Genomic DNA, 15714 nt, shown 5'->3' with positions numbered 1-15714 from the left:
TACGGTCCGATCACTGGGATCAGGAGAACGAGGACTAAAAGTTCCCCTAAAGCCTCCTTGTGAATGGAGAGCCAGTGGGCTTGCGTGAAAAGTGCTCCATTTACTTCGATAGGGCTGTGGCCACTGGAGGACCTGGTGGTCAGACCGCTAATGATGTGACACTCAGCCCCTATCCTGTGGATAGGAGATGTGTCCTTAATATCACAATCTCTTTAAGAGAGAGAACGGGAGAGGCTACAAGGAGAAACCTTCATCTCAACCATCAGATGTTATATGGAATGTTCCTACTGCATGACGTTACAGCCTATACTCATGGACGTCTATCTGTCCTCAGTGAATGTATATCTTATATTGGATTATTTCTGCAACAAACAATTCTTACATTGCCTGAATAACATACAACCACCTATGGAAGACCTGTCATGAACAAGAAGTTGACATCCTCATTAACACAACCCTCTTACACAAGATGGAGGACACAGAACCACTGCAGAGAATTTGACTTTGTTTTCCGGAAAATCGTTTTCCGGGGATAATTTTTGCTTGTTAATAGGAAGCACATTCATTTAAAGGAAACCCATCACATTGAAAATCCAGTCTGATCTGCAGGCAGCATGGGATAGTGCCGGAGTAGCTGAGCAGATTGATATATAGTTTTGTGGGAAAAGATACAGTGTAACCTATAATTTATTTCATTGTGGCTAATTCTCGGCTTAGGCGTCCAGTGGGCGGTCCTAGATAAGTGAGAATGTGAGCTTTAAATACAGCAGTTCATCCTGCATATAAAAAAAATCATTATACATGTCTTTAACCAGTGATATCTCAGTGTTTTGTATAGCTAGAACTAAGATCTTGGTGGTACATGAAAGCTGAAAATCTTTGCTTTCATATGACACCAAAACCGATCTCACTGGCAACACTTAGAATATTGCTAGGGAGATCTTTTAGAGCCTGTTTTCTATTACAAGGGAGATCTTTAGAGCCTGTTTTCTATTACTAGGGAGATCCTTACAGCCTGTTTGCTATTACTAGGGAGATCTTTAGAGCCTGTTTTCTATTACTAGGGAGATCTTTAGAGCCTGTTTTCTATTACTATGGAGATCTTTTAGAGCCTGTTTTCTATTACTAGGGAGATCTTTTAGAGCCTGTTTTCTATTACTAGGGAGATCTTTAGAGCCTGTTTTCTATTCCAAGGGAGATCTTTAGAGCCTGTTTTCTATTACTATGGAAATCTTTTAGAGCCTGTTTTCTATTACTATGGAGATCTTTTAGAGCCTGTCTTCTATTGCTAGGGAGACCTTTAGAGACTGTTTTCTATTACTAGGGAGATCTTTTAGAGCCTGTCTTCTATTGCTAGGGAGACCTTTAGAGACTGTTTTCTATTGCTATGGAGACCTTTAGAGCCTGTTTTCTATTGCTAGGGAGATGTTTAGAGCCTGTTTTCTGTTGCTAGGGAGATGCTTAGAGCCTGTTTTCTATTACTAGGGAGACCTTTAGAGCCTGTTTTATATTGCTAGGGAGACCTTTAGAGCCTGTTTTCTATTACTAGGGAGCTTTTTAGAGCCTGTTTTCTATTACTAGGGAGATCTTTAGAGCCTGTTTTCTATTACTAGGGAGATCTTTAGAGCCTGTTTTCTATTTCTAGGTAGCTCTTTAGAGCCTGTTTTCTATTGCTAGGGCGACCTTTAGAGCCTGTTTTCTATTACTAAGGAGATCTTTAGAGCCTGTTTTCTATTTCTAGGGAGATTTTTTAGAGCCTGTTTTCTATTACAAGGGAGATCTTTTAGAGCCTGTTTTCTATTACTAGGGAGATCTTTTAGAGCCTGTTTTCTATTACTATGGAGATCTTTTAGAGCCTGTTTTCTATTACTAGGGAGATCTTTAGAGCCTGTTTTCTTTTGCTAGGGAGATCTTTAGAGCCTTTTCTCTTTCTAGGGTGACCTTTAGAGCCTTTTTTCTACTAAAAGGAAGTAAAAATGTTCATCAAACCTATTCTGTAAAAAAAGTGGTGGCATTTACACTATAAATGAATATATCACCAGTTATACTGAATCTTTTCCCATATATATTATATACAGTATATACTGTATATGCAATGTGAAAGCTTCCCTTCAATTTTTTTTTCTTAAAAAGCACCAAGGAACCATAGAGAACACCCTAAATGGAGGTAAAAAGTATAGGATACCAATATAAAAATACTGTACAGAACAGAAGTCATGTTCATTGATGCCATTGGACGCTCCAGTGTGTTCTCTCATGCCCAGTCTACACAGTGGACTGATGCTTTTCCCATCAGTAATTTCTACCTGTGGCTTTAGCCCGTCTTACTTCATCCATGTAATGGCCAAGATGGGAAAGCTATACCGTATCGATAAAAAAGGAATAAGATTAGAAGCAATGCTCTACTGAGCATAACACATACTAGATTCCTCCATATTAAGGTTTTAAGTCTTGGGTTTTACTAGCACTAAAATACCGTCATGGGTTTTACTTGTGCACAAAATCTCACATACTTCCATTTATGCCGGCACATCAAAATGTAGAGGATCACTATTTGGCTGCACGCTGACCTATCTGCCAAAAACAGCAGAGGAACATACCTGCATAAGGCCCTGTTGGTAGACAGAACAGAGATCAAAGTCTACAGACAAAGCAACAAAGACAATGCTGGACCAGAGTCACCGTAATACTAATGTAAGTGTACTATTGTGGTTCACAATTTTATTGTAAGTGGCCTTCTCTTTGAATTCGTAGACGTTCCTTCTCGACTTGAAGACGTTCCTTCTCTATATGGAGCTTCTCCGACTCGAACTTTAAGAGCTGTAGCCTCTCCTTTTCGAGCTGAAGATGTTCCCTTTCCAGTTTTAATTTTTCAGCTTCTATGTCCAAGGGTTGCAATACAGTTTTTTCTGCTGGCACAAAATCATTCTCCAGGTTGGCCTTCTCCGCGTGCATGACTTGTAGCCTGAGCTTCTCTCTTTCGATTTGCAAACGCTCTTTCTCCAGCTGCAGTCTCTCGTGTTCCATGTCTAAGTGTCGCAATCGCTCTCTTTCAATTTGCAATCTCTCCTTTTCTACTTGCAGTCTCTCGGCTTCGATGCTTAAACGTTGCCTTTCCATCTCCAACTTTTGCTTCTCTAGATTTATTAGTAGGTGGGAATCTTTATACGGGATTCTGGCTATAGAACTTAAGGTGCCAAATTCTTCGATTCTGGGAAATTCCTCCGGAAGGTCATTTTCTTCTCTAGAGTCGGGCAAAACAGTTGATAACATTTCATCTTCTTCCATTTCAAACTATGGGAAAAGGAATAAGACAAGCTTTGGTTAATATCACGTTTGTCTGAAAAATATCATCCAAGGTTCTCTTGGGCTGCATGCACATGGGGCAATCCAGGCCAGAAAATCTTAAAGGGGTTGGCCACTTTCTAACTAACAGTCTGTAATGTGTAGCCCAAAGATAAATAATAAACTTACTCATAGACATTCATTTTCTACTTCTGTCTCTTTATTTTTAAGCCACGCCCCCGCTTACCTGGCTCTGCCGGCTCTCTGACACTCCTCCTCTGACCACTGAGCTTGTGACATGGAGGGGCATGTGATACAGCTTGACCATGTCACGTGTCTGTGCCTGCTCTGCTCTTCTGCCTGGTCTTTTACTACTCAGCAAGAACCTGTCTGACGTCACAGTCACATGACTCTCTAGTTTTGTTACTGGGTAGGCGTGTGTGTCCTTGAACAATGTAGAAAAGTTGTATCTAAGGTTGAGCCGATCTTGACTTGTCATGATCGATTTTGAAATCCGATTTCCGATCATTTTTCATTCGAACCTGATCTTGATCCCAATTCCGATCCCAATGCAAGTCAATGGCATTTTTTAACTAATCGGAGATCGGATTTTAAAAACAATCCTATTCACTATACAGCATGGAATCTAACAATTGTACGCTTTAATTGTTAGAATCCACGCTGTGTAGTGATTTTTTTAAATCACTAAGTAGCCAGAGGATTTTTTTAAAATCCTCTGGCTACTTAGTCCCTCCTGGTGTCCACTTACCTGCAGAGATGGCTGGTCCGGTGCCCGGTGTTCTCGTTCTTCTTCGCCTCACTGCCTCCCAGGGTAGGAGAGTGTGGGCGGGTACTGGGAGGGGAGACGTCACCGCTTCCCGCCCTGTACCCGCCCACACTCTTCTAAGCCACAAGCCCCGCCTTCTTCCTAGCTCTTTAAACACTAACCTGGGAGGCAGGGGCAGAGAGGTGAAGAAGAACGAGAACACCAGGCACCGGACCAGCCATCTCCGCAGGTAAGTAGCTAATAGAGATGTTAGCTAGTCTCCCATTAGAATGAATGGATGCAGCTGGCATGCAGGGGGTTAAGGCTGAAAAAGATCGTGTTCGGAATTCCGATTGCGAAATATTCTCGATCGCCGATCGGAATCCGATCTTTTCCGAACACGATCGCTCAACCCTAGTTGTATCCCATTGCAGTGGAGGAACATGCAGAGATCTGAGGTGCCTGGTGTACTGTGGGGATGTGAAAGATGTGGGGTTTATTGTGTAGTGTGGGTGAGATGTAGGGTGCATGGTGTGCAGTGGAGGACAAATCTGGGGGATAGATCTGGGCTGCATTGTGTAGTGGGGCTGAGAGATGTAGGTGCATGGTGTACTGTAGGGGGGGGCAGATCTCAGGTGCATGGTGTACTATGGGGTAAGAGTTGTAGGGTGGATGTTGTAGTGTGGAGGTGGAGAGATGTGGGGTGCATTGTATAATGTGGGGAGATGTGGGGTGCATTGTCTAATGGGGAGAGATATGGTGTGCTGTGGGCATGAGAGATATGGGGTGCACAGTGTACTGTAGGGGGGGAAGATTTGGGGTGCATTGTGTAGTGGGGGTGAGAGATGTAGGGTGCATGGAGTACTGTGGGGGAGATCTTGGGTGCATGGTGTACTATGGGGTAAGAGTTGTCGGGTGTGTATTGTAGTGTGGGGGTGGAGAGATGTGGCGTGCATTGTATAATGTTGGGTGTAGAGTGTACTATGGAGGAGAGATGTGGGGTGCATAGTAGAGAGGCACGTGGAGAGCTGGGGGGTGGTTGTGTTTGCTCCTTGCACTGAAGGTACATTCAGGAAGGGGGGGTTTGGCGATGCACAAGAGGCTCATGAAGAATGGAGGAATCTTTCATATCTGTGTTAGGGCTAGTTCACACGGGGACATGGAGGCAGATTTTGACAGCGGAATCCACGTCATAATCCGCCTCCATACAATGATAGTCTATGTAGAGGGCTTCCTCTTTTTTTTCCGCTAGCGTTTGTTTACGTTAGGCGAAAAAAGAAGCGACATGACCTTTCTTCAGGAGTTTTCCGCCTGAAGAAAGCAATAGAAGTGAACGGGAAGCGCAAAACGCGCATTTTTTTACCTCGCGGGTTTTTGTATAAAAAAGTGTTGCGTTTTTTTACAAAAAAACGCGCGTTAAAAAACGTGACACGTTTTTTGCGGCCTGTTCTCTTTTAAGGGATGGGAAAACCACCTGGCCTTGTTGGAAGCGGTTTTTGCAAAAAAACGCTCCACAAAAAGCGGGCCAAGGTCTAAAAAATGCTTCCTAATCAGGAAGTGTTTTTTTCTGGTGCCAAAACAAGCCACACGTAATTTACGTGTGAACTAAGCCTTAGGTTTGCATGAGAGGCACAAAGAAACTCTGGAATACGCTGCAGTTTTTGTCGTGCTGTTACCACCACATTGGGCTTCGACCATAAGAGACACATGGGGAGCTGTGTGAAACTTGTTTGGAGTGTTCTGACCTTTGAAGTGCTTATTAACACTATGGGGGTGCACTAGAGAGATATAGAAAGCATGTCTGGGGGTGCACAGGAAATATATGGCTATTGGTGAAATAACTGCTAGCAGTGTGGGGGTAGACTTACAGGGGCTATCTGCAACAAGTTATCCCCTCCCCTGTGGGTATCTTGCAAGGGGTGGGGGGGGGTCATAAGAATTTGGACTGGTGAGGACCTGGTTATATATGTATATAAATATATAGAGAGAGAGAAAGAGAGAGAGAGAGAGAGAGAGAGTCACTGGTGAGGACCTGGTCCTTCTGAAGTAGGGGATTTAGTCATTTTACTGTGAGCTGGCTAAATACTACTTCAGTTCAGATCCTGACCACTAGGGGGCAAAAAGGTCCTGACCAGGTCCTGACATTGAGGCGGCTAATACTATGAGTGATAAGGACTAGAGATGAGTGAACACTGTTTGGATCAGCCGTTCCGAACAGCATGCTCCCATAGAAATGAATGGAAGCACCTGGCACGTACACTTTGCCGGCGGCCGGTCGCCGTGCCAGGTGCTTCCATTCATTTCTATGGGAGCGTGCTGTTCGGAACGGCTGATCCGAACAGTGTTCGCTCATCTCTAATAAGGACCAGGTCCGTACTGAGTATAGGATTTAGTCACAACCGTATTGTAATCGATGGTGTCTGGTGGCATTTTAATGATTACCGTATTTTTCGGACTATAAGACGCACTTTTTTCCCCCCAAATTTGGGGGGAAAAGAAGGGTGCGTCTTATAGGCCGAATGTGGCGCCTGGCATCCGCTGTAATAGAGAGGCGGAAGCCGGCAAGTGATAGACGCCATTACAGCTGCCGGGGCCTGCGACATCGCTGCGCTCCTCTGCCCTGCATGAAGCCAGCAGCGGGAGGAGTGATGCTATTCCGCTCCTCCGTCCCCCCGCCGCTGGCTTCATGCAGGGCAGAGGAGCGTAGCGATGTCTCAGGCCCCGGCGTCTATCCCTCACCAGCATCCGCCTCTCTAGTACAGCGGATGCCGGGTCAGTATCAGCGGCCCCTTCTCCCCCGAACCTGTGCCTCCCCCGTACCTGTAAAGATGCAGGCCGGCTCCTGCGCGGCGATATCGCAGGAGCCGACCTGTTCGGGTGACAGCCGGGAGCCTAATGAGGCTCCCAGGCCTGTCACTGCTATATATTAGTATTGCGGCTGGGTCTATGACCAGCCGTAATACTAATACACAGAATGTCCCATAGACGGCAATACAGTTGTATTGCTGTCTATGGGACTTGCAATCAAGTGACCGCAGGTTCAAGCCCCGGGGGGGGAATAAAATAGTAAAAAAAAAAAAAAAGCTTTAAAAATATATAATAAAAATATGAAATAAATAAAAGTTCTAAATCACCTCCTGTCCCTAGAATATATATATATATAAAAGTAGAAAATCATATATCATAAACCACCGGGTTTTTTTTTTCAATAAAAGGTGATCTAAGCAATAGATATTCCCCAAAATGGTAAACTAAAAAGTACTTCTGGCCCCGCAAAAAAAAACACTCTATGCGTCCCCATACAGCTGCACGGTCACCTGTCAATGTGGCCTTGCAGCTATTGCAAAACTACAACTCCCATATATTAAATATTTTACCAGTTTTTGCTTCAAAATTTTTTTTCCCTATTTTCCTCCTCTAAAACCTAGGTGCGTCTTATAGTCCGAAAAATACGGTAGTCCATTTGAATGTAGTGCTAAAGAAGGTGTTTTGGGGCTCCATTCAAATTGGATGAATCATAGCGGCCCTCAGCGGCTATTAGTTGTGCAGGACCCCTAGGATTCAGCCCAGCGTTGTGACAGTGACAGCCATTGTGAGCGCACTCTGCTAGCCAGAGGTGCTGAGGTGGAAGAAGCTGTGTGATCACATCCTATGTGTGGGCAGCGCTGTGATGCGCCTCAGCCTGGAATGTAGGTCAGGAGTTTCACTTTCAGTTTATTGATGTCCCGCCCACACAGGCCGGCTGAGCTCACACTGCAATATCTCATTTTAATGGGGAACAGGTAAGATAAATTTCATTTTTACAGCACATTTGTCCTATAACCATCTTTCTGAGTTGCCTGGGGCAAAGTGGTTTTTTCAGCTTTAGGGTCCATTCACATGGAGTAACGCGAGGCGTTTTTTGTGCTTATTTTTACGGCCGTAAAAAGACGTTTCCATTGAGTTCTATAGTAAAATACACCTGTATTTTTACATCCGTAATTTTACGTCCGTTATTTTACGGACGTAAAAATACAGGCGTATTTTACTATAGAACTCAATGGAAACGTCTTTTTACAGCCGTAAAAATAAGCACAAAATAAGCACAAAAAACGGCTCGCGTTACTCCGTGTGAATGGACCCCTTTAACTGTATATTGGCTGAATGTTTTGGCATGAACCAGAAGTCTCCCTTACATAGTTACATAGTAGATGAGGTTGGATAAAGACATTAGTCCATCAAGTCCAACCTATAACCCTACAATCCCTACAGTGTTCCCTAGCCCATTCTTTACTGTACTTTAGATAGTCTGGACAGTTGAGTGGTGAGGAGACAAGGACCTTTAGCATCATAGATGATTACAATGCGTCCTTGTCTCCAATGATGTGTCCTTGTCTCCAATGAATGTCTTTATTATGATGCGTCCCAGTCTCCAGTCTGGGTTTGGCGACAAATTTGGCACTTATCTGGACTAAATTTTCCAGCCCATATTTCCCTGTATGCATGGAGCTTTGAGAACATCTTGACGAAGACCAGGTTCATACACTTATAATAAAGTCATAGTAGTCTATAAATTGTCCCTTTTTGTGCCTTCTGTATGGTAGAGCATAGGCAAAGTATGCAAATTATGGAGTCCATGAAGTTTCAACTAACCATTTTGCAGCAACACATAAACGGGTTTGAGCTACTCGCAGGCCATGTGACCAATGAATGTGATGACACATGGCCAGTGACGTGGAAGCGGTGCTCAGGGACAGCTGATCCATAGGGGTCTAGTGAGTATTACCATTACTGGTATTTCATAGCAATGCAAACTGTTTTATAACTTTTTCCCGACATCCGCCGTAATAGTATGGCGGATGCCGGTTGTGTAACTATGGCGACCGCCCGGGAGCCGGGCGGCCGCCATAGCCGCCGGGTGTCTACTACTTTATGCAGTAGACAACCGGCGCTAATGTCTCCGATCGGTCCCCAGACCGATCAGAGGTATTAACTCCTCCGGCGCCATTTTCCCGTGGCGCTTGCGCACCGCCATTTTGCTGGTGGTCGCCGGCGCCTGGAGCAAGCTCCAGGGCCGACATCACGTTTTTGTAAAGGCTCCCGGCCAGTCTGCATTCACTTTCTTGAAATGATGATTTTTTGCAAAGCATTGATCAGACCCCTGGGGTTCAAGACCCCTAGGGGGTCTAATAAATGCAAAAAATAAAAAAAGGAAAAGAAATATAAATTTTTTAAAAAAGTATTAAAAATTCAAATCACCCCCCTTTCTCTAGAACACATATAAAAGTAGTTAAATACTGTGAAACACATACATGTTAGGTATCCCCGTGTCCGAAATCACCCGCTCTACAAATCTATAAAAATATTTTTCCTGTACGGTAAACGCTGGAGCGGGAAAAATAGTCAAAAGTGCCAAACCGCCGTTTTTTCACTGTTTTGATTCTGATAAAAATTTGAATAAAAAGTGATCAAAGCAATAGCATTTCCCGAAAATGGTAGAACTAAAAAGTACACCTGGCCCCGCAAAAAAAGACGCCCTATACATCCCCGTACATGGACGTATAAAAAAGTTACGGCTGTCGGAATATGGCGACTTTTAGAAAAAAAGATTTTTAACACAATTTTGGATTTTTTTAAGAGGTTAAAATGTAAATAAAACCATATACATTTGGTATCCCCAGAATCTATAACGAAACACAGAATATAGGGGACATGTCATTTTGGCTGCACAGTGAACGCCGTAAAACCGAAGCCCGTAAGAAAGTCGCACAAATGCACTTTTTCTTCAAATTCACCCCATTCTGAATTTTTTTCCTGCTTCCCAGTACATTATACAGAATAATTAATGGTGGCATCATGAAGAAATATTTGCCCCAAAGATTAAAACCTCATATGGCTCTGGGAGCGGAGAAATAAAAACGTTATGGGGTTTAGAAGGAGGGGAGTCAAAAACGAAAATCAAAAAATGCCATCGGCGGGAAGGGGTTAAAAAATAGTGTGATTAAATAACAAAATGAAAGGTAATAAAATAATTTTGTTTAAATCTAAGGCCTCACGTTGCAGATTTTGTTGCGTTTTTCCAGCCCAAGTCAATAATGGCTTGAAATGGAATGGGAAATCTATAGGAAGTTCTTATACTTCTACCTTCTGCTCAATCCACTCCGGGCTTTGGCAACAAAAAAAAAAGTTGCATTTCTGCAACGTGGGGCCTCAACCTTAAGGGGTATTTCCATTATTTAATGCTATGGTATATCACTAGGATCTGTAATACCATGACCAATAGAGGTCAGACCTCTAGAACTGGAATTCACTGGAAGTTCTTCAAGTTCGAAGCTTAAAAGATTTGAAGAACCGGCAGTAGTCTACACCCTGAGGAGCGTAAGGGATTGGATTCTTACCGATCTGTAGGTAATACGACACCTCTTATAATAGTGGGAAATTCGGCTACCACTTGTCTCTATAATACGACATTTCACACTTCTGTGTATCTATGATTACATTTACTACAACAGAACAATCCGCGCTTGTTATCTTGGCAAACGCTCCGAATGGAAAAATGACAAATGAAGCATCGCTGCTGTTTTTCACTGACTTTATGGAGTTTATGTCATTTGCTTTTCTAAAATTTCCTGCTGGCGTCTTTCAATATCCTTCTCGTGAGAAACACCACCTGCCAAGCGGCTCAGGAGCCAGACAAGATTCTTAAAGACAAAGAGTCTTCCTTGTATAAAGTCGGTATTTTCATTGGGTTCATCTTGCTAACTAAGACGTTACAGAGACGCGAACCTCGCATACTTATATCTCTGTTCTTTACGTCTACTTGACTTCCAATAAAACCAGCTGCAGTTTCATCTACAACAAATTTGACCATGGATCCCATTTTCCGGATGGTGTTACGTAGATAGTTGACGGACATTCAGGTCGTGCCAACGTATCGGTCCAGGAAATTCTAATATTTGTATAAAAACTCAAAAGATCTTTTGCTCAAAATTAAAATATCCAATTTCTCCATTCGAGGTGTTTTCTGGGAGTTACATATGTATGACCTATTCTTGGAACCTCGAATGGTGGACCAGGTCCTGGTGGCCCCACGTCAATGGGCAGTTCCTGAAGCTCATACACGTTGGCCAATTTTGGCACCAAGTCCTCCTCCAATACATTTTATTAACTGAAATGAAATGTATTATGACAACAGTGAAGTGTAGGAACCCGTGATCTAGTAATGGTCTACCCCTGTCCATGTACATGAGATTGTTGGCCAAACCTGCAGATTGGTTCAAGAACGTAAACAATTTTTACCTAGAGTAATAGGTCCAAAGTTAATGTCTTGTCGTTACAGTAGATCACATTGATCTTTCTAACATTAAGGGTCACATACCTTCTCTTCACTAGGCGTCTGATTATACACAATTCTATTTTGACGGGAGTTGAACTGGATTCCAAAGCAAGGATGTGAAATTCTCTTTTTCCAGCTAGGACCCTGTAATGTCAGAAGAGGTCAATATAATTTTCCTGTGTCTCAGTAGATCTACAAATGTAAGCGTAACAGACTTATTGTGGATGTATCTTGGGTATTTCTTTGCCCAGTGAGTCAGGACCATGGTTGGTCTTATCCTACAAAAGTTGGTTAGAAAGGAGATACCACTATTCCATTGGTTCTACTAGGATTGTTCTAATACATATGACATTGCCTCAGATCAGCAGATCTTAGCCGGTTGTATCAATAATAATGAAAATTTGTGTAAAATCTTACTTCTTCACTCTTTTCCTACAAGCCCATGTTATGCTACCCACTGAAGCAAAAGACTATAGCAGTGGATGTGTGATATAATGGAGGATACGATGGGTCAAGGTCTTATTACACATGTAAAATAGAATGGATGAATGGTATCATGGGAGAAAATCTGACAAAATTATTCATGACATACATCAAATACATACAGGAAATGAGAGTATAAATTAAATCTGTAATACAACTACTATATCCAGTAGGGTACAATGTAAAGGGGTTGACCTATAATGAACAAATCCTATCGACAAGGATGAGTGACAATCAACTGACTGGCTAGGTTCACATCAGCGCTCGGTGACCGTTCGGGGATTCCGGCCCACATTCCGTCTCCAACTCCATCAGCATTTTGGACAGAAACCTGTCTGACCCCATTATAGTCTACGGGGTCTACCGGTTTCTTAGGGTAACCACTTTTTATGCAGATAGAGTTTCTGTTTTTTGGGTCCCCAAGTGGACCCGAAGAACAGAAACCACACACGGGTATGAACCTAGCGTTAGCATTTTTTGGAAAGAAGTCCACTGTTTTTGGGGGGTTTTCGTCAAAGTCTGAAGTACACGAGTGTACTTTGCAAGCGGCCACAAGAAAATGGCTACGGACAAGCGCCATCGGCTCTGCCCAAAGCCGACTGCTCATGTCTAGGATTTTGAAGACCAGATTTTTTGAGCAACACTGGGGACGCCCCCAGAGCAGCGAGAAAAATCATCTGAATACCGCAGAAAACTGGGAATATCACCGGAACGGCGGTGCGGAGAAGACATCTAAAGGTAGAAGAATAGCCTTTCTTAAGGCTATTCCTACATGTTAATATTAAAAAATGGGATTCTAATGATAGAATCCCTTTAAAGATTTTCTCTAACCATCTTAGTGGTGACATCTGTTGTCTTGGTCGATTGTCAATGAACCCGACCATGAATGCAGGAACTTTCTATAGTCTGGTACATGTCGGAAAATTAAGGGTGCGTGTATGGGCCAATTAAAATGTACTTTTATTCACCACTCTGGATGTGTGCATAAGGCCTTAGTAGGGATAGGTGAAACTTTGGTTTGTGGCTGTAGAGTACACAACATGACTTTCAAAGGATCCGTTTTATGTGATCAGATGGGACCATAAAATATGACTACTACACTATAGTCTGCTCTTTCTTATATCTGGAGAAGATGGTAGCTTCTTTTATTAAGTTTTTTTTATCTCCATATACTTGCTCATGTATGTTTCTGCTGTCAGCCTCTTCCCCTAAAGGGCCAAAGAAGGATGACTTATTTTAGCAGTAAGATATTGAAAAATGTCATTGCTTTGTTAGGGCCCCTTCACACGGCGTAAGCGCTTGGCTCATTCCGAGCCGTACACGTGAGCGCTTCTAAACACTTCCCATTCACTTCAATGGGAGCGCTCGTAAAGCCGGCTGAAGTGAATGGGAAGTGTTTAGAAGCGCTTGCGTGTACGGCTCGGAATGAGCCGAGCGCTTACGCCGTGTGAAGGGGCCCTTATAAGCCACTGAATAGTTTAAAGTTGACCAACTATTCCCTTACACTCTTGACCACTGATCTATATTACCATGAGTAAGATATAGTAGCCATCAGTTGGAATTTTTTCTTTAGCCCCAACCATTCCTGAGCAATTAGTGCTATTATTTTCAGCACTCGATATGCTAATTAGGTTGTCTACAATCAGGTGGGCAGTTCCAGACCAAGACCTCACCTGACAGTAGGGAACCAAATTAGCATATTGGCTGCTGAAACAACACTGATTGCTCAGGAATGGTGGGGGCTAGAGATAACATTTCAGCTGCACCCGAATCAGTGGAGCAAAGTCTACTGATGGATTGGAGTTGGTGGTCAAAGGTCCTCTTTAAGTTTCCAAGTTTTCAGTTTTATGCAAAGCAACTCTTACCCAGAAAAACTAAGTACCTTCTTACGTCCTGGAGAACAACAGATTTGTATAATTTTTTCCCCACAATTTTCTTAAAATACATTCAAAAATATTCTTACTTCAAAACTCTGAGGTTCTTCTTCTTCTTCCACTTTGATCTCCGCCATAGACTCATTGGCTTCTCGAACATCTGGCCCATTTTTCCACTCCAAACTCGAGTCATTCGTTAACCCACTCGGCTTGTCATCCGAGTCATCGATGATGGAGTCTAGATCTGACAGTGGTAGGTGCATCCCAGAATTTCCTATTTTAAGATCTGAATTGAGACTTTTCCTTTTTATGAGGGATCTCCAGTCGAGATATCTTCTTTTAACCTCAGTCCCCGTCCTTTGTTCCCCTTCCCCGAGCGCATTCACACACTCCGCTATTTCTTCCCAGGCTTTGCGCTTCATTTCGTTAATGGTGGTGTTGAGCTGCTTGGAGAAAATGACATCCCTTCTCTTTTTTATTTCGGTTAGTAACGTTTGCGTTTCTTGGACACTGAAATTACTTTTCCTCTTCCTTTTCAGCTGTTTCATTATAGACGGCTGCAAGGTCATTTTTTTTACATCAGCAGGAATACCAAGATGAGACCGAGATGGAAAGATCTGCGGTAACTGCTTCTTTCTGCTGAATTTGGCCAGTTTTAATGGTGAAGTAATTGCTTTTCCTAGAGAATCTGAAAAGGAAACATACAAAATTAAAGGTGAAGAATTGGACTTACTTAACAAGTGATTGTGTTAGCAAGGATAAAAAGAAAAGGATTATGGGCCGAGAGATAGTAATGATACTGTAACCTTGTGCAAACAGACTTTGGCATCGTATTGCTAAGATATACCACCCGTATTGTGCAATTATCAGGGATCCCCACTGTCTCCTGTTGGCTCCACTCAATATTCTATGGAAGCCATGTAGTCAACCATCATAGTCAATAAACAACCACTGTTAATCGGAGTCATCAAGAGATGAAGAAACACATTGCTTCTTAGATATGTCCCCATGCTGTGCAATTGACAAGGGTCTTAGTAATATGATCCCCACTGTCTTCTGTTGGTTCACTCAACATTCACTGGAGGCCATGTGGTCAACCATCATAGTCAATAAGCAACCATTGCTAAGCGCAGCCACCAAGAGATGAAGAAACACATTGCTTCTTAGATATGTTCCCCATGCTGTGCAATTGACAAATACTCAGCTGTGAGGGCCATCTACTACCAAAGACTCTCTGCCCACATCCCAGACTTCATATATGCCGACGAGAAGAGGAAAGTCTACATCCTACTGGGAGAAGAAGAGGCCACTGTGGAGATCGCTGCCCAGTACGTGTCCAGCTGTCACCAAACAAGAGGAAGATGAGACCCCACGGACTGTTATACCCCAATACACCCACCCCACCTCCCCATATAGCAGTCACCAACTAAGAGGAAGATGAGACTCCACGGACTGCTATACCCCAAATCAAACCCCCCCCCCCATACCCACCACTCACCCCCCCGATCCCAACTCCCAACCCCCCCTTTACTAGCTTTGGCAATGCCAAATATCTATTCGGACGTGCCAATAGAGCTTGCTTGATTTGACAGGGGTCTTATTACTATGATCCCCACTGTCTCCTGTTGGCTTCACTCAATATACTCTGGAGGTCATTTGGCCAGCTGACAAACTCAATAAGCAACCATTGCTAAGTGAAGCCACCAAGAGATGAAGAAACACATTGCTTCTTACATATGTCACCCATGTAGTGCAATTGACAAGGGTCTTAGTTCTATGATCCCCACTGTCTCCTATTGGCTTCACTCAACATTCTCTGGAGGCCATGTAGTCAACCGTCATAGTCAATAAGCAACCATTGCTAAGTGGAGACACCAAGAGATGAAGAAACACATTGCTTCTTACATATGTCACCCATGTTGTGCAATTGACAAGGGTCTTAGTTCTATGATCCCCACTGTGTCCTATTGGCTTCACTCAACATTCTCTGG

The 15714-nt window shown here is 43.2% G+C and overlaps 1 protein-coding gene across 2 annotated transcripts; it reads right to left on the bottom strand.

Moving 5' to 3' along the window:
• Positions 1 to 2013: 2013 nt before the first annotated feature.
• Positions 2014 to 14405, bottom strand: MSANTD4 (Myb/SANT DNA binding domain containing 4 with coiled-coils). Of its 2 annotated transcripts, XM_075262975.1 has the most exons (3): positions 13813 to 14405; positions 11409 to 11510; positions 2014 to 3294 (listed from the first exon to the last, which is right to left on the bottom strand). In XM_075262975.1, exons 1-3 carry the CDS (start codon positions 14290 to 14292, stop codon positions 2722 to 2724), a joined length of 1155 nt encoding a protein of 384 aa, XP_075119076.1. In that variant the 5' UTR covers positions 14293 to 14405; the 3' UTR covers positions 2014 to 2721. The 2 variants fall into 2 exon arrangements, with proteins under 2 accessions (XP_075119076.1, XP_075119077.1); XM_075262976.1 differs by lacking the exon at positions 11409 to 11510.
• Between the last annotated feature and the right edge of the window lie 1309 nt (positions 14406 to 15714).

Source organism: Leptodactylus fuscus, chromosome 2 (genome assembly GCF_031893055.1).
Source record: "Leptodactylus fuscus isolate aLepFus1 chromosome 2, aLepFus1.hap2, whole genome shotgun sequence".
NCBI classification, from domain to species: domain Eukaryota; kingdom Metazoa; phylum Chordata; class Amphibia; order Anura; family Leptodactylidae; genus Leptodactylus; species Leptodactylus fuscus.
Note: the sequence above shows the minus strand (reverse complement) of the source record. Positions and strands in the feature narration are given on the sequence as shown.

Bases quoted from the DNA above. Each gene is read 5' to 3' on its own strand.
- MSANTD4 (XM_075262975.1), bottom strand. From the start codon at position 14,292: ATGACCTTGCAGCCGTCTATAATGAAACAGCTGAAAAGGAAGAGGAAA. The intron at 11,511-13,812 runs GTAAGAATATTT...CTGACATTACAG, and splicing joins AAGAACCTCAGAGTTTTGAA to GGTCCTAGCTGGAAAAAGAG. The intron at 3,295-11,408 runs GTATGTGACCCT...CTTTTCCCATAG, and splicing joins AGACGCCTAGTGAAGAGAAG to TTTGAAATGGAAGAAGATGA.